General features: G+C 41.1%; 1 protein-coding gene across 1 annotated transcript in view; it reads right to left on the minus strand.

Annotated features, from left to right (window-relative positions):
* Positions 1–19,623, minus strand: part of LOC126457852 (TAF5-like RNA polymerase II p300/CBP-associated factor-associated factor 65 kDa subunit 5L) — a 154,145-nt gene that overhangs the window by 89,167 nt on the left and 45,355 nt on the right. Inside the window, exon 3 of the mRNA XM_050094492.1 lies at positions 1,296–1,544. Within this exon, the coding sequence (XP_049950449.1) occupies positions 1,296–1,544 (249 nt within the window). The remainder of the gene's footprint in view (positions 1–1,295; positions 1,545–19,623) is intronic.

Genomic DNA, 19,623 nt, shown 5'->3' on the forward strand with positions numbered 1-19,623 from the left:
ACCTCCATAACACAATGCACTTAGCTTTTCACTTTTATTAACTCGTGCACATTGTTTAATCAGTAATCTCTGTCTTGCATATACTGTATTTACTCGAATCTAAGCCGCACTTTTTTCCGTTTTTTTGTAATCCAAAAAACCGTCTGTGGCTTAGAATCGAGTGCAAAGTAAGCAGAAGATCTGAAAAATGTTGGTAGGTGCCGCCACAACTACTGGAGTACCCAAAAAAACTGGAACAACATACTATGGGAAGAGCTTATGTAGTTCGCATTTCTGCTGCTATGCATAGCACAACATCTCAATTTCAGTGCAGCCTGTGTTGTCGACCTGGCTTGTTCTGTTCACCTGCAATGATTGTTTTGTTGCTTTGTTCTTGCACCGTTTCTTATGATGGAAGTTTAAGTGAACAACATGCAGCTGTGAATTTTGTTTTCTACTCGGTAAAAATGCTGCTTAAAATATGTTAACGTTTAAAACAGCTTAACAAGGGAAAAATCAAGTGTACGAGTGGTTTGCTCAATTTAAAAATGATGACATGTCAGTTGATGACAAGCCTCGTCTTGACGTCCATCAAGGGCGTAGTTCATTCATTCAGAGTTTGTTTCTCCAGGTCAGACCCTCAATCAAACATTTTATTTGGAAGTTCTAAGAAACTTGTGCAACAGTGCTCATCAAAAACAACCTGTTTTTTGGCAGACAGAAGACTGGTTCTTCCACCACAACAACGCATCTGAACACACAGCCATCTCTGTTAAGACAGTTTTTGGCAAAAAATAGCATAGTTCCGCTGCCCCAAGCACCTTACTCGCCTGACCTGGCTGTGTGCGATTTTTCTTATTTTCACACACGAAAAGGGGCACGAAAGGGCACCGATTTGACAACACTGAAGAAGTCAAGAAAAAAAACTAGGAGCTGTCAGCTGTTTCTAAAGATGGTGACAAAAACAGTTGTACAGGAGAGTATTCAACATGAGGGTTAGCTCATTGATGACAGGGATTGTGGGGCCTGGAAGTATAGAAAATAAGTGATTCTTATATTTCCTAAATGTAGCTGCCAGTCAACTGTTTGAAATTACATTGTACTGTTACCTAATAACACTTTTTTTTTCTACTGTTGTAATGTTTCCTGAGACATGTCAGTAGCAAGTAATACATTTCACATGTCCTCTCAGCGATGAGAAAATTATTGATTTGTTCACAGTTAAATTTTGCTATTAGTATCATATTTCAACAGTCTGACCTTATAAATCTTAATACGTTTCATTTGGTTTAGCACTAATGGTGCACATACTTTACCTAAAATCTTTAACAAGGGCATTGTTTTCAATATCCTGGCTACTAGTTACGCTAGCTAGTTCTTCCAGCAATGGTCGATTGTGTTCTCTTGTGAAGAGAACCTGATGCCTCTTGAAAAATTTGTTTGCTACCTGGCGGTGGCCTCCACACAGCATTTCCAAATAAAGATGACAAAACATTGGACACAGCAGACTGGCTAATTCACACTGAAAGGACTCTTGCTTAAGCTCTGCAATCCAGTTTTTGAACCTGCAACAAAGATTATGAACATATTACAATGTTTATTCAAAATAATAATGAGCAGTCACTAAGTATTATAGCACATTCCTTGACATATTTAGTTACATACGAGAGGGTGCCAAAAGGAACTAAACTTTTTTTAGCTTATTTATTCATATTTTAAGCACAAACTTTCAATTCCCTTAAAGTACTCTCCATCTGCACTAAGACACCTGTGTAATATTTTATTTCTTTTTTCAAAACATTGTTTAAATTTATATTTTGTGATGCCTGACAATGCCTCCTTTATTTCTCATCACATTAGTAAAATGCTTTCCTTTCAGGTTTCTTTTAACTCTAGGAAACAAAAAAGTCACAGAGGGCAAGGTCGGGTGAGTGTGGGTGTGAGGAACAGGGGACATACCATTTTTGGTCAAGAAAAGAATTGTCATGCAGACAGGACTGTGTGAGCAGGGGTATTGTCAAAATGGAAAAACCAATCAACCGACTGCCACAAATCAGGCCACTTCTGCCGCACTCTGTTGTGCAATCTTTTCAAAACGTACAAGTAACTGTCTGTCCCTGCGGAACAAACTCTGTGGAGGGGGAATCAGCTTTGTTTTAATGTTTGATTTCACCTGATGAGCTCTCTTGGGGTGAGGCGAACGGTGGAGTCTTCCACTGGTTTGATTGTTGCTTTGATTCAGGATCATAAGCAAAGCACAAGTTGCGTCACCTGTGATAATGTTTGAAAAAAGTTTGGATGATTTCGGGACTCTTCTTTCAAAGCACAGCATGCTTCCACAGGGCCTTGTTTTTGTTCAACAGTCAGCAGTCAAGGCACGAATTTGGCATCCCCCCTTTCCATTCCCAAATCTTCTGTCACAATTCGCTGCACTGAACTCTTACATCACTCCTGACAGCTCAACAATTTCTTCACTGGTCTGTCATTGACCTTTGTTGATGATTGCATTTTCATATTTTCCGGCTTGGAAGGCAATCAGAATGAGATTTATCATCAATTGACATTTCAAGAGTTTCTGTTCATTTTTCCAAGCAAAAAAGCAGAATTTCACCACAGCACGCTGTTCACGAAAAATCAGCCATCGCAAAAATGACAATCGCACAAAACGGTTGTCACTAGAAAAACTAACAAAACTAGTCCTGACCTTATTCAGCGATGTCACTCTGCTTACTGACTCTGGAATGTTCACACCAAGTACTCCTAGTGCGGTACTGCAAAAGCTCTGCCAATCAAAAATTTAGTTTGGTTTCTTTTGGGTACTTCCTTGTACTTCTATGCCATTAAAGTTTTCTGATATGTTCTTAATAACCCTATAAACATGGACACACAAACTAGCTCCAATCGAAATAATGAGGGTAGAATATGTCCAAACAGTTAAGGCATCTAGAAGAAGGTGAAAAAAAAACATGTTCAACTTAATGAAAGAAATTCTAAAATTTTACAATACTCCAGACTTATTTATAAGTTTAAAAATCTGTTCACACAGATTAATACCACAGACACTTTTTTATTCTGAAAATAAAAGATATAAAATACAAATTTGTTTTTAGTACATATATAAGGGAAACTGATAGTGAATTGGATAAATAAAAAATCTACTCGCCAAGTGGCATCAGAAGAACACACATATCAAAGGTGTTACAGTTTGAAAGATTTCGAAGACGGAGGCTCCTCTTCCTGGCAGAAGGGATGAAGGGGTGGAAAAAGGGGTGAAGGAAAAGGACTTGTGAGTTTTAGAAAAAGGGGTAGAGGCCGTAAAAGTTGTCCCGAATCCCGGGTAAGTTGAGACTTACAAGACGGGATGAGAAGGAAAGACTGATTGCTGGCAACTGTACCGGTTGAGATTTTAAAACCTAACGAATTTAAAGATGGAAGATAGGATAATATGCAAGACACAAATTACTGCTAAAATATTGTGCATGAGTTAATAACTGGGAAAACTAAGTGCACTGCAAGTGATAGATGTGGGAGGAAGGTGGAAAAAATAAACAGGTCAGAAAATGAAAGATGCAGAAAACTAGAGTGAAGAAAGCAGTAGTTACTGTGAAGAAACGCTGAGATGGAAGAAAATGTAAATCAAGGCTTTGGCAGTGGCGAGAACCAAGGACATTTTGTAGTGGCAGTTCCCACCTGCAGAGTTCTGAGAAACTGCTGTCTTGGGGAACAATCTAGATGGCACATGTGGTGAAACAGGTACCAACATCATGACTGTCATGTTGCAGTGCATGCTCTGCAACAGGAGATTGTGTGTAGCCAGTACAAACCCTCTGTCTTTGCCCACTCATCCTAACTGATACCTTGGTGGTAATTATGCCAATGTAGAAGGCCAAACACTGTTTACATGATAGTAAATGTTTTGCCAGTTACATTACTGCTGTACGTGGTGGTAGGAGGTTGCATAAGGCAAGTCTTAAAGTAGGGACAGTCGCAGGGTAGGAGCCATAGGGTGGGGAAATGATTTTAGAAAGCCACAGCCTTGTCGAAGTAGTTGATTAATATATTCAAGACCAAGACAATACTGAGTGACAAGTGGTGTACTCCTAAGTTGTTTTTTGGAGGAATCAGCAGCACCAGAATTGGATGCGATGGCCCAGAATATCTGCTTTTGAACTAGGTCGTTGGGATAATTATGTCCAGTGAAGGCTGAGGTGAGAATGGTGGTGTATTGCTGTAAAGAGTCTGCATCTGAACAATTGTTAGCCTCAAATGCCGAGGCTGTTTGGGAGGGAACGTTTGACATAGAAAGGATGGCAATTGCCAAAATGTAAATACTCTTGTTTTTTAGTAGATTTAATGTGAACAGAAGTGTGTAGCTCACCTTTGGTCAGGAGGACATCAACGTCAAGGAAACTGGCATGAGACTCAGAATAGCACCATATGAAAATTAATTGGGAGAATGTACTTAGAGATTCCAGGAATTTTAATATGTCAGTCTCACCTGAGTCCATACAGCAAAGATGTCATCAATGTATCTAAACCAAACGAGGGGCTGAAGGCTTATGGATCACAATAAGCCGCCTCCGAGTAACCCATGAAAAGATTGGCATAGGAAGGAGCCATCCTGGTTTCCATTGCTGTACTCCTGATCTGTTAGTACGCATTCCCCTCAAAGAAGCAGTACTGGTTGGTAGGTATAAAGTTGATCAAAATGAGTAGGAAGGACGTCATCCGTTTGGAATCAGGTGGTGCTGACTGAGGAAATGTTCAGCAGCAGGCAGACTATGTATATGGGGGTTGCTGGTATAGAGGGAGGTGGCATTAATGGTGACAAGAGGTGTGTGGTGGAAGTGAGACAGACATAGATTTCAAATGAGCCAGAAAATGATTGGTGTCTTTGAAATAGGAAGAAGTCTTTGTAGTATGGGTTGCAGGTATTTATCAACTAAGGCAGATATACATTCATTGGGTGCTTTGAAGCCAACAACTATGCGACAGCCAGGATGATGGGTTTGTGGATCTTAGGAAGAAGGTAAAAGGCTGGGGTACGAAGTTCTATGGACTGAGGTGTTAGTCCTTGCGAGGGGCCTGAGGTGTTGAGGAGGGTCTACAGGTCAGTTTGAATCATAGGATGGGATTTTATACGGAGATGCTGTATGTAGAGGTGTCAGACAACTGACATAGACCATTACTTTCATACTCCCATCGGTCAAGTACTACAGTGGTAGATCCCTTGTCTGCTGGGAGGATAATGTTGTAGTCCTCAGCTTCTAGGGAACAAAGTGTTTTGGTTGGCAGGAGAGCCAACACCGTGTTACTAGAGGAGGCCGAAAGGCATGCATTTTAGCTCACGCAGGCTGGCGTTGAGGTCTGGAACAGGACAAGGAAATAAGAATTTAGAAAAATGGACGTAGCTGGTGGAATACTTAACTTTAATCCATTAATGGTGAACGTCGGTCTGACGGTACAAGATTCACAAGATCAACAGTAACTGATAATGGCGCCTTCCTAGGTCGTAGCAAATGACGTAGCTGAAGGCTATGTTAAACTATCGTCTCGGCAAATGAGAGCGTAATTTGTCAGTGAACCATCGCTAGCAAAGTCAGTTGTACAACTGGGGCGAGTGCTAGGAAGTCTCTCTAGACCTGCCGTGTGGCGGCGCTCTGTCTGCAATCACTGATAGTGGCGACACGTGGGTCCAACGTATACTAACGGACCACGGCCGATTTAAAGGCTACCACCTAGCAAGTGTGGTGTCTGGCGGTGACACCACAGAAAGAGCCCAGGTTAGTGTCATGTACGGACCTGAGGAGCTGTTGTGAAGCAATGCTTAATGTGAGTAATTTATGGATGGCTTGTAAGGGATAATTTTGAAGTAATGGTGGTGGATCTTTAAGTTGGGAGCATGGCTGAAAATTTTGAAGGTACGGTTCAAAGTCAGATCTGCTGTTGGAAAGGATCTGAGACTGGGTTGCAAGTGATATTTCCATTTGATATTAAACGTGAAGGAAAGCAGTCCTTCACCAAACAGCACGGTTAAATGCAGATTTAGGGCTGAAAGCGAGACTCTTCGATAATACAGATAATTTAGGTGAGGAGAGTGCTTTAGATGAGAGGTTGAGAACACCGTACTGTAGTGACTTGGTTGTAATCATGATTGCTATTGGTCTGGAAGGCAGTGGTAAAGGCAGTGATGTTAAGGAGGTTGGCCAAGCTGAGTTTGCAGGAGAGAAATAGTGGCTGATGGTGTAGCTATTTAGGGAGTTGCAGAGGGACAGGAAGGGAAGTACCACTGTTGAGATATTTTAGGAGAAGGTGGGTTAGTTTCTTGAGATGAAGTCTGGCCGCTTGTTACAGTTTGAAGTTGACTTGGTGGATGTTACCATCCAAGCAATCATTGAGGGCAGATACTTGCAGGATTTTGTACAAGGAGAGAAGCATGGTCTGGTGGAGTGGAAACTGGCAGATGAGCCATATAGGTCACATATTAGCTAGGTAACTGCAAAAGATTGCTGTATTTGCAACTGTTAAAGAGGCTGTTGTAAAGTAGGTTTACACACAGAAACAGGGACTTAAATGTTAGGCTTTCAGGAGTAACTCTAAGGGTAAAGCAGGTTTCAAGAAACAGAATATGAGACCTTAGTTTTGATAGTGCAAATACATGTTTTTTAAAGGAACAGATGTAATATGTGATGCGATTTATCGTGGCAAGGGTGGAGGGTTTCAGTGTTAGAAGTGGTGGGAGTGGCAAAAAAAGAGAAGCAGGGCATGGAATAAGATATTTAAAAAAAAAAAGAAAGGCAATGACAAAAAATAAGAAAAATTCGTATGAAAATCGTGAGAACAGAGAAGGGTTAATAACAGGCAATGAGGGCCTAGAATTTCTCAACAGAAAGGCAGTCTATTTGAAACCAAAAAAGAATGGAAAATAAAAAAAAAGACAAAAAAAATCGATTGGAAAAATTTTGAAAACAGACAAAATTTTAAAAACTGGGCAAACAAAAGAGAAAGCCATTGGTGAAAATGTAATCTACTGTGTTTGGCAAATAAAGTAATGCAGGAGACAGTAGTACAAGGCGATGTCAACAGTTTGCGAAAAAACAAGAAAGAATTACATATAAGCAAGGTAAGTGGAGGAGGGAATGAAAATAACTGTCAAATAAATCAGATAAAGATGATTGGGAGAAGATCTTGCAGTGCAGTGAACTGTAAATAAATTGTTATACGCAATTCGTAAATAACAGTAGACCTATCTACATGCACAGAAATCAGTATTAGAAATTATGTAAGGGGATAATGTTGGTTAATGAAGGTGGTACAGAGAAATAAACATGTGGACTAGCACTTAAGGTAAAAGACAGATGACAGTTTAAAAAAGACAGATGACAACGAGACTGACAAGAGAGTTATATAGGAAGGAATGATGGCCACAGAGGCATATATATCAACAACAAAAAATCGATTTTTTTAAATATAATGTAATTGAATTGATAAAAAATCTGCTCACCAAGAGGCAGCAGAAGAAAATACCTATAACAGATATTGCAGTTTTCAAGCTTTCAGAGCCAGTGGCTTCTCCTTCTGGCAGAAGGAAAGGTCAGCAGAGACTTATCTGGCAGGATGAGAAAGGATGACTGATTGTTGGGGACCGCACTGGATGAGATTTCCAAACTTGAAAGTTTAAAGGTGGAAGATGGGATAATATGCAAGACAGAGATTACTGCTAAAACAGTGCGCATGAGTTAATAAGAGCAAAAAGCTAAGCGAATTGTATCTGATAGGGGTGGGAGGGGGACAGCAAAAACTAAACAGGCCAGAATATGAAACATGCAGAAAACTAAGAGAGTGAAGAAAGGAATAGCTACTGTGAAGAAATGTTGAGATGACACAATTAACATAAATCGAGGCCAAGTGGGTGGCAAGCATCAAGGACATGTAGTGACAGTTCCCACCTGCACAGTTCTGAGAAACTGGTGTCTTGAGGAAGAATCTAGATGGAAGAAGTGGTGAAACAGGTCCAAGGTCACGACTGTCATGTTGCAGAGCATGCTCTTAAAACAGGACATTGTGTGTTGCTAATATACATCCTCTCCTTATGCCCACTCACCCTAACTGGTAACTTGGTTGCAGCCATGTCCATGTGAAAGGTTGAACAGTGTTTACATAACAGTTTGTATATGAGATATTTCACAGGTGGCTCTCCCTTTGATAGTATGTGGTTTGCAAGTTACAGGTCTAGTATACATGATGATAAGGAAGGACGCATAGGGCAAGTCTTGCAGCAGACATGGTTACAGGGGTAGGAGCCATATGGTGGGGAAATGGGTGCAAAAGGTACATAGGGTCTGACAAGGATATAGTGAATATTGAGAGGGCAATAAAAAGCTATTCAAAGTGTGGTGGGCAAAATCACAGACAGAAATTCTCGTCTAAAGCACTCTGCCCTCCTGTATTATTATCAAAGGGTCTCTCGTTCATTCCTAAACTTACATTTCATCGTGCTGCTTTGGTGAAGGACTTACTTTCCTTCACACATAATAACGAAATATCACTTTGCAACCCAATCCCAGAACCTTTCCAACAGCAAATGTAACACTGAACCCTGCCTTGAACAGTTCCGATCATGATCCCACTTTCATCCACCACTTTTTTTTTTTGGTCATCAGTCTACTGACTGGTTTGATGCGGCCCGCCACGAATTCCTTTCCTGTGCTAACCTCTTCATCTCAGAGTAGCACTTGCAACCTACGTCCTCAATTATTTGCTTGACGTATTCCAATCTCTGTCTTCCTCTACAGTTTTTGCCCTCTACAGCTCCCTCTAGTACCATGGAAGTCATTCCCTCATGTCTTAGCAGATGTCCTATCATCCTGTCCCTTCTCCTTATCAGTGTTTTCCACATATTCCTTTCCTCTCCGATTCTTCGTAGAACCTCCTCATTCCTTACCTTATCAGTCCACCTAATTTTCAACATTCGTCTATAGCACCACATCTCAAATGCTTCGATTCTCTTCTGTTCTGGTTTTCCCACAGTCCATGTTTCACTACCATATAATGCAGTACTCCAGACATACATCCTCAGAAATTTCTTCCTCAAATTAAGGCCGGTATTTGATATTAGTAGACTTCTCTTGGCCAGAAATGCCTTTTTTGCCATAGCGAGTATGCTTTTGATGTCCTCCTTGCTCCGTCCGTCATTGGTTATTTTACTGCCTAGGTAGCAGAATTCCTTAACTTCATTGACTTCATGACCATCAATCCTGATGTTAAGTTTCTCGCTGTTCTCATTACCTTCTTCTTTCTCCGATTTACTCTCAAACCATACTGTGTACTCATTAGACTGTTCATTCCGTTCAGCAGATCATTTAATTCTTCTTCACTTTCACTCAGGATAGCAATGTCATCAGCGAATCGTATCATCGATATCCTTGCACCTTGTATTTTAATTCCACTCCTGAACCTTTCTTTTATTTCCATCATTGCTTCCTCGATGTACAGATTGAAGAGTAGGGGCGAAAGGCTACAGCCTTGTCTTACACCCTTTTTAATACGAGCACTTCATTCTTGATCGTCCACTCTTATTATTCCCTATTGGTTGTTGTATATATTGTATATGACCCGTCTCTCCCTATAGCTTACCCCTACTTTTTTCAGAATCTCGAATAGCTTGCACCATTTTATATTGTCGAACGCTTTTTCCAGGTCGACAAATCCTATGAAAGTGTCTTGATCTTTCATTAGCCTTGCTTCCATTATTAGCCGTAACGTCAGAATTGCCTCTCGCGTCCCTTTACTTTTCCTAAAGCCAAACTGATCGTCACCTAGCGCATTCTCAATTTTCTTTTCCATTCTACTGTATATTATTCTTGTAAGCAGCTTCGATGCATGAGCCGTTAAGCTGATTGTGCGATAATTCTCGCACTTGTCAGCTCTTGCCGTCTTCGGAATTGTGTGGATGATACTTTTCCAAAAGTCAGATGGTATATCGCCAGACTCATATATTCTACACACCAACGTGAATAGTCGTTTTGTTGCCACTTCCCCCAATGATTTTAGAAATTCTGATGGAATGTTATCTATCCCTTCTGCCTTATTTGACCGTAAGTCCTCCAAAGCTCTTTTAAATTCTGATTCTAATACTGGATCCCCTATCTCTTCTAAATCGACTCCTGTTTCTTCTTCTATCACATCAGACAAATCTTCACCCTCATAGAGGCTTTCAATGTATTCTTTCCACCTATCTGCTCTCTCCTCTGCATTTAACAGTGGAATTCCCGTTGCACTCTTAATGTTACCACCTTTGCTTTTAATGTCATCAAAGGTTGTTTTGACTTTCCTGTATGCTGAGTCTGTCCTTCCGACACTCATATCTTTTTCGATGTCTTCACATTTTTCCTGCAGCCATTTCGTCTTAGCTTCCCTGCACTTCCTATTTATTTCATTCCTTCCGACACTCATATCTTTTTCGATGTCTTCACATTTTTCCTGCAGCCATTTCGTCTTAGCTTCCCTGCACTTCCTATTTATTTCATTCCTCAGCGACTTGTATTTCTGTATTCCAGATTTTCCCGGAACATGTTTGTACTTCCTCCTTTCATCAATCAACTGAAGTATTTCTTCTGTTACCCATGGTTTCTTCGCAGCTACCTTCTTTGTACCTATGTTTTCCTTCCCAACTTCTGTGATGGCCCTTTTTAGAGATGTCCATTCCTCTTCAATTGTACTGCCTACTGCGCTATTCCTTATTGCTGTATCTATAGCGTTAGAGAATTTCAAACGCATCTCGTCATTCCTTAGTACTTCCGTATCCCACTTCTTTGCGTATTGATTCTTCCTGACTAATGTCTTGAACTTCAGCCTACTCTTCATCACTACTATATTGTGATCTGAGTCTATATCTGCTCCTGGGTATGCCTTACAATCCAGTATCTGATTTCGGAATCTCTGTCTGACCATGATGTAATCTAATTGAAATCTTCCCGTATCTCCCGGCCTTTTCCAAGTATACCTCCTCTTCTTGTGATTCTTGAACAGGGTATTCGCTATTAAAAGGTGAAACTTGTTACGGAACTCAATTAGTCTTTCTCCTCTTTCATTCCTTGTGCCAAGCCCATATTCTCCGGTAACCTTTTCTTCTACTCCTTCCCCTACAACTGCATTCCAGTCACCCATGACTATTAGATTTTCGTCCCCCTTTACATACTGCATTACCCTTTCAATATCCTCATACACTTTCTCTATCTGTTCATCTTCAGCTTGCGACATTGGCATGTATACCTGAACTATCGTTGTCGGTGTTGGTCTGCTGTCGATTCTGATTAGAACAACCCGGTCACTGAACTGTTCACAGTAAAGCACCCTCTGCCCTATCTTCCTATTCATAACGAATCCTACACCTGTTATACCATTTTCTGCTGCAGTTGATATTACCCGATACTCATCTGACCAGAAATCCTTGTCTTCCTTCCACTTCACTTCACTGACCCCTACTATATCTAGATTGAGCCTTTGCATTTCCCTTTTCAGATTTTCTAGTCTCCCTACCACGTTCAAGCTTATGACATTATACGCCCCGACTTGTAGAATGACATTACACGCCCCGACTTGTAGAATGTTATCCTTTCGTTGATTATTCAATCTTTTTCTCATGGTAACCTCCCCCTTGGCAGTCTCCTCCCGGAGATCCGAATGGGGGATTATTCCGGAATCTTTTGCCAATGGAGAGATCATCATGACACTTCTTCAATTACAGGCCACATGTCCTGTGGATACACGTTATGTGTCTTTAATGCAGTGGTTTCCATTGCCTTCTGCATCCTCATGTCGTTGATCATTGCTGATTCTTCCGCCTTTAGGGGCAATTTCCCACCCCTAGGACAAGAGAGTGCCCTGAACCTCTATCCGCTCCTCCGCCCTCTTTGACAAGGCCGTTGGCAGAATGAGGCTGACTTCTTATGCCGGAAGTCTTCGGCTGCTAATGCTGATTATTTATCGAAATTTGGGCAGTGGTGGGAATCGAACCCGGGACCGAAGACATTTTGATTATGAATCAAAGACGATACCCCTAGACCACCACCTCAAAATCATCTCTTACAAACATTCCATGAATTCGTCATACCACGAACTGCTTCACAGCCCTTCCCCAAGTCCCTACAAAATGACCCTAATCTATCCTCCACAGAATTTCGTGCTCTTCGTTCCCTAGAAGCTTAGGACTACAACATTATCCTCCCAGTGGACAAGGTATCTAACACTGTGGCACTTGACCGATGGGAGTATGTCAGTTGTCTGACACCTCTACATATAGCATCTCCCAACAAAATCCCATCCCTATGATTCACACTGACCTGTAGTCCCTCCTCAAAACCTCAGGCCTCTCACAACTGAACGCACAGGTGCCTTTGTTGATCAATAGCTCAACCCATAGTACAAAGACTTCCTATATTGAAGACACCAACCATTTCCTAGATAATCTGAAATTAGTGCCAGTCCCATTCCCACCACGCAACTTGCTTGTTATCATTGACATCATCTCCCTCTACACCAACATCTCCTATGTATGTGGTCTGTCTACTGCTGAACATTTCTTCAGTCAGTGCCCACATGATTCCAAACCTATGACATCCCCTCTGCTCACCTTAATCAACTGTATAATTACCAACAACAACTTCACCTTTGAAGGTCAGACATACAAACACGTCATGAGTACAGCCATGGGAACCAGGATGGCTCCTTCCTATGCCAACCTTTTTATGATTCACTTGGAGGGGGCTTTCCTGGGATCCATAAGCCTTCAACCCCTGGTCTGGTTTAGATACATTGATAATACCTTTGCCATATGGACTCAAGGTGAACCTGACCTGTTAAACTTCCTGGAATCTCCAAATACATTCTTCCAATTAAATTTAACATGGTGCTCTTCCAAATCCCATGCTAGTTTCCATGACGTTGATGTCATCCTCATCGAAGGTCAGAAACATACTTCTGTTCACATTACATCTACTAACGAACAACAGTACTTACATTTTGACAGTTGCCATCCTTTCCAGGCCAAACATTCCCTCTCAATCAGTTTTGGCATTTGGGGCTAACGTAAGCAGATATCCCTGGCCATCACATCCTTTCCTAGTACTGCTGATCCCTCCAAACTAGAACTTAGGAGTACATCACTTATCACTCAGTATTATCCTGGTCTTGAATGTAATAATCAACTACTTCGACAAGGCTCCAACTTCCTAAAATCATGCCCTGTAATGAAGTCCATTCTGCCCAAGATTTTGTCCACCACACGTAGGACAGCTTTTCATCATCCTACCAATCTCCAAAATATCCTTGTCAGACTCTGTGCTCCTTCTGTACCCATTTCCGTGCCCTATGGCCCCTGTGACCCCCCCCCCCCCCCCCCCCCAACTGCAAGGAAGGCTTGCCCTATGCACCCTCCTGCCATCAGCTATAGCAGCCCCATTAAGGGGCTCCGGAAAGGCTCAAAATCATGAAAAGTTCAATTTTTACTTTTTTGCGTTTTCTGAATCTGCAGACTATTGCCTTTTAATAGATAAATAATGTATTCAATTCCGAAGACAACAACTATTTTTAAATTTTTTTTGAAATGTGTTCTACATGGGCGTGACCCACTGTGGCGCTGTTAAATTGCTGTCGAACGGTGTTATTATTAGCGTACGTGTTCATCAGGTACATTTTAGTGATGTGAGATAAAGTATGTGTTGTGGCTAACCTGTGATGGTTCAATATATATCGCTGGTGTGATTGTCGATTGTTTCATGTTTATTTACTCTGTCATTATCTCGAAAATATTCGTAATTAATTCTGTTTCTTGAGTCTCTGTTTTGTTGAAGTATAATAATGAGTAAAAGTAAAGTTATTAGAAATCCTCTGAAGGCTTTTAAGAAAAGGAGAAATGTTGGAAAGCCAAAGGTATGTGTTATTACTGTAAACAATAAAGACGATAACCAAGTGAGTGAACCTAACCTCTCAAGTACACCTGCCCATAGCAGTCAAAGTGGGAAAGAAAATACTTCACAGAAGAAGCTTGGTTCAATGAGTGAAAACTATGAATGTTTTATGGGCGAATCGGATGTGAATGAAATATTTGATATGTCGGTTCTCAAAGGAATTTTTTCAAACTGTGTAAGATGTATTCATTGTAGTGAAGTTGGTCTGGAACTCTCCATAATAAAGCACGTAGGACTTGCTAGTGAAATACAACTGAAATGTGATAAGTGTTCATACATGACCACCTTTTGGAACAGTGTTGCAGTAACTGCAACTGAAGAAAATGGTAGCAAAATCTACGAACACAACAACGAGCGATGCTTGCTTTAGACAAGGAACGCCTTCGGGCTGCAGACAGGGCTGTAAAGAGTCTAGAAATACAAGCAAGAGTAAACAGGAGGAGGAACAAGAGGAAGCTGGAGGAGGAGTTTGCAGAGGATGAAGATAATCCATCCTATGGACCTGGAATGCACTAAAAAGTTAATCCAATCTTTGTCGCTCGATTCCCAAAACTTTTATTTTCTCATACTAATTACATGTTTTCTAAGGATATTCCAAAGATATTTGTTTCAAACTTTCAGTAAATGTTACACAGTACCTTCTGCATAATTTAACACAGCCTTTTTCCAAAAAACTGTATATTTTTGAATATATAAATAAAAAATTGCAAAAACATGTTGTGAATTTTCATTACAATTGAAAAAAAATCATCTTTAATAACTGAACTAAAATTTTGTAAAATCCCTGTGTTAAGTTGTAGCCCATATTCCAATAAATAATCTGTAAAAAGTTCAACTTCCTACCTTAAATACTTTGCGAGGAAAGATGTAATTTATAAGCGTTATTTTAACATTGCAAGTATAGGGCGTTCCGGAGCCCCTTAAGGCAAAATGTATACTATCAAAAGGAGAGTCACCAGTGAAATGCACCTCATATACCAGCTGTTATGTAAACACTGTTCAGCCTTTTACATCGGCATGACTACACTCAAGTTATTAGTTAGCGATGCACAGTATCCTGTTGCAGGGCACGCTTTACAACATTACAGTTGTGATCTCGGTGTCTGTCTCACTAAATGTGCCATTTGGAATCTTCTCCCACCGAGCGAGGTGGTGCAGTGGTTAACACATTGGACTCTCATTCAGGAGGACAATGGTTCAATCCCATGTCTGGCCATCCAGATTTAGGTTTTCCGTGATTTCCCTAAATTGCTCCAGACAAATGCCGGGATGGTTCCTTTGGAAGGGTACAGCAGACTTCCTTCCCCGTCGTTCCCTAATCCGATGAGACCGATGACCTCGCTGTCTGGTCTCCTCCCTCAAAACAACCCAACCTCTTCTCCCAGCCACCAGTTTCTCAGAACTCTGGAGACTGCCACTACAACATGTCCTTGGTACCCATCACCAATCTGTCCTTACTTTACATTAATTTCTCCAGTTTCAGCATTTCTTCACACGAGCTATTCCTTTCTTCACACTCTTTTAGTTTTCTACCTCTCTCATTTCTGGCTTGTCTCTTTTTCGCCATATCCCTCCGAACTCTATCACATACAGGCATTAGCTTTTTGCTCTTACTAACTTGCGCACACTGTTTTAGCAGTAATCTGTCGTGCATATAACCCTATCTTCCATGCTTAAACTGTCAGGTTTACAAATCACGTTGGGTGCAATCAGTCTTTCCTTCTAATCCCTTACCCTGGGTTCAGGACACCTTTACCAAACTCTACACCTTTTCCTAAACCTCACCACTCCTTTTCCTTCACCCCTCCTCCTCCCACATCAACCTTTCTGCCGGAAGGAGGAGCCATTGGCTCTGATAGTATGCAAACTAATACCTTTCATTTGTGTGTTCTTTTGCCACCTCTTGGCGAGTAGATTTTTTTATCTATTCAATTAACATTATATGAATATGGTATGTTATACAAACTTTGGTTTCACCAAGCGAGGTGGCGCAGTGGTTAGCACACTGGACTTGCATTCAGGACGACGTCAGTTCAAACCCGCATCCAGCCATTCTGATTTAGATTTTCCATGATTTCTCTAAATTGCTTCAGGCAAATACCGAAATGTTTCCTTTGAAAGGGCACGGCCCACTTCCTTCCCCATCCTTCCCTAAACCGATTGGACCGATGGCCTCACTGTTTGGTCCACTCCCCCCAAATCAACCAAACAGCAAACTTTGGTTTCTGTTAGTATAGCTTTGTAATAGTTAAAACACGGAATTATGTCCCCAATGGAATTACGTCCCAAACTGTCATTCCTTTTCATATTCTTTTTAACAGGCGTGAAGATGGGCAACTACACTATGTGATCAAAAGTATGTGGACACCTGGCTGAAAATGACTTATAAGTTCATGGCGCCCTATATCGGTAATGCTGGAATTTGATATAGTGTTGGCCCACCATTAGCCTCGATGACAGCTTCCACTCTTGCAGGCATGCATTTAATCAGGTGCTGGAAGGTTTCTTGGGGAATGGCAGCCCAATCTTCACGAAGTGCTGCACTGAGGAGAGAGATCGACGTCGGTTGGTGCGGCCTGGCGCGAAGTAAGCGTTCCAAAACATCCCGAAGGTGTTCTATAGGATTCAGATCAGGACTCTGTGCAGGCCAGTCCATTACAGGGACGTTATTGTTGTGTAACCACTCCGCCACAGACCATGCATTATGAACACGTGCTCAATCGTGTTGAAAGATGCACTCGCCATCCCCGAATTGCTCTTCAACAGTGGGAAGCAAGAAGATGCTTAGAACATCAATGTAGGCCTGTGCTGCGATAGTGCCACGCAAAACAACAAGCTCCCTCCATGAAAAACACAACGTTCACCGGGCATTTGCCATCAGATCACCACATTGTGTACCGTGATTCGTCACTCCATACAACTTTTTTTTTTCACTGGTCAGTTGTCCAATGTTTACACTACTTACACCAAGCAAGGCGTCGTTTGGCATTTACCAGCAAGATGTGTGGCTTACAAGCAGCCGCTCAACCATGAAATCCAAGTTTTCTCACCTCCCGCCTAACTGTCATAGTACTTCCAGTGGATCCTGAGGCAGTTTGGAATTCCTGTGTGATGCTCTGGATAGATGTCTACCTATTACACATTATGATGACCATCATCAACTGTCAGCAGTCTCTGTCAGTCAACTGACGAGGTCAGCCTGTATGCTTTTGTGCAGTATGTGTCCCTTCACGTTTCCACTTTACTGTCACATCGAAAACAATGGACCTAGGGATGTTTAGGAGTGTGAAAAACTCGCGTACACACAAATGACACAAGTGATACCCAATTATCTGACCATGTTCGAAGTCCGTGAGTTCCGTGGAGCACCCCATTCTGCTCTCTCACAATGTCTAATAACTATTGAGGTTGCTGATATGGAGTACTTGGCAGTAGGTGGCAGCGCAATGCACCTAATATGAAAAATGTATGTTTTTAAAGGTGTCCGGATACTTTTGATCGCATAGTGTATGCGTGAAACTGGTAGTTTTGAAATAAAGGACAGTGATTGGCAGACTGAAAAAATTTGTTTTTTCTGTTTACAACATATTTCACTAGAGTGTGTACATGTTATGAAGCACTGCAAGTTATTTTTGCAGCAAACTTTGAGCTTTGAAAGGTTTCAACCTAACCACTGAATTGGCCTAGAACATAAAGCCAAAATAAAACTAATGAATGAAACTGTGTAAAACATATAACATTACCAATTCATTATCACAGGGACTTACAATAAATTCTCATCTATAACCATACCAAAAAAATTTGAAATTTCTTTTTTATTAGCTCCTTAACTATATCACTGGTAATAAACCCATTTCAGATCATTTATAATTATTACTGACTGCATGGATATACATTTACAATTCACAGCAATATTTACATAATGAAGTACAAAAGGAATATGCATGAGCAATGGTCTCAACTGACCTTACAGAGAGATGTCAAGAGAGTCTATTCATTTCAATGTTGTTGGAGAGGTATTGTGATACCCTTCCAGTCTCCACTAGAATATCTCTTGGGACTAGTCCTATACAACGTGGTCAATGGTCTGTTCTGAACAGTCACACAATGGGGTGTCCAAGAGTCCCCATTTGTACATGAATGACTTAGTTCTTCTGTGTCAACATCCGGTTCCATTCAGTGTCACCAGGTTCTTCTAGGCAGCTGCATGCCTGATACATTTTTGGGGTCTTTGAGGCCATGACAAGATATGATTGTGTTGTTTTTCCACATCTCCTTCCACGTATCTTTGATTTACGGTGGCTGGATCTCACGAGCTGTACAGAACGGTATCCTGGACTTGAGATGCATGTTGGAGGGACTGTGCACAATTTCTGGACAGGTAGCCTTCAGGAAAAACTAAGTTATTAATATTTTCTCATTCACAGGTCACTGCTTCTTGTCTCACATGTAGTGGAGCAATGTTACTGAGAACAGACAACCAAGGTGGAGCAGCCAATCTCAAAAGTGCCAATTTTGATTCTCATGGTATCGTTCATATGAACATCCACCTTACTGACACGCACACTCTTGTAGCACACTGGTGCACAATATTCAACCATAGGAAACACAAGAAACAGAGCTGCTGTACACATAGTGTTGGCTTAAGTCCCCCCCCCCTCCAAGAAGTTCCCGCTAGTTTCTACATAATGTTGTTACTGGTGTTTAATTTTTCTGCAAGTGACATGAGTTTTGAATGATAGCAAATGATCCAGTGTGATTCCAAAATACTTGTGGTGAGGGTTGTTCTTAACTGTCATGTTACAAAAGGTGACTTTTAGCGACTGGTTTGTTAACAGTTGTTGAGGTGGAAAGCCATCACTTCTGTTTTTATAGGGTTAGGGCACAATTGCCAATTTTTTCAACAATCGCCAAGGTCTCTCGGGTCTTATGTGAGCACATTTTCTCCATCCTCTAGGTCCCTGCTTTGAAATGCAATGACAGCATCATCTCAATAGCAGAACTTCTCTGATTTAAGTTAATGGCACGTCATTTATATACAGGTTGAATTACAGTGTGGCCAGCACTGATCCTTGCAGCAGATCGTCCTTGAGTGTATGACTTGCTCTTTTTGCCATGAAGGCAGACACGGAAATACCGGTTTCTCAACATGTTGGACAACACTGTTGCTAACCTTAGGCAAGGTAGAATTTGCTTTAGCTTTAGCATTAGTCCATCAGCCGCACTGTGTCATAAGCAGCAGTTAGATTCACAAACACTACTGAAGGTTTTAATCCTTTCTGGAAACCAACTTCTATGTAAGAAGTGAGTGCCAGATCTTCAATATAGAAGTGAGTGCCAGTACTTGCTCACAGGAGCTGTGATTTTGCCTGAAGCCTGCTTTGTAAGAAATCACTTTAGAGTCTAGGTAGTCACTTTAAAGTCAACTGTTTGGTAAATCCAGTTGTAGATAAGACAAATCCTGTTGTACATAAAATGTTCTAGCAGTTTACAACAGACACTAAGAAGGGCAGTTGGATGATAGCTTGAGGAATCATCTTTCAGTTTGCCTGGTTTGAGGTTTAAAATCTCTTTGGTCATTTTCTTCCATTTTTGCCAAGATGGATGATAAATTTTGGGAACACTCCATCTAGCTGTGCTACTTTCCTTAGCTTTACACACCTTATGGCTTTCT

The sequence above is a fragment of the Schistocerca serialis genome, chromosome 2, assembly GCF_023864345.2.
Source record: "Schistocerca serialis cubense isolate TAMUIC-IGC-003099 chromosome 2, iqSchSeri2.2, whole genome shotgun sequence".
Classification (NCBI taxonomy): Eukaryota; Metazoa; Arthropoda; class Insecta; order Orthoptera; family Acrididae; genus Schistocerca; species Schistocerca serialis.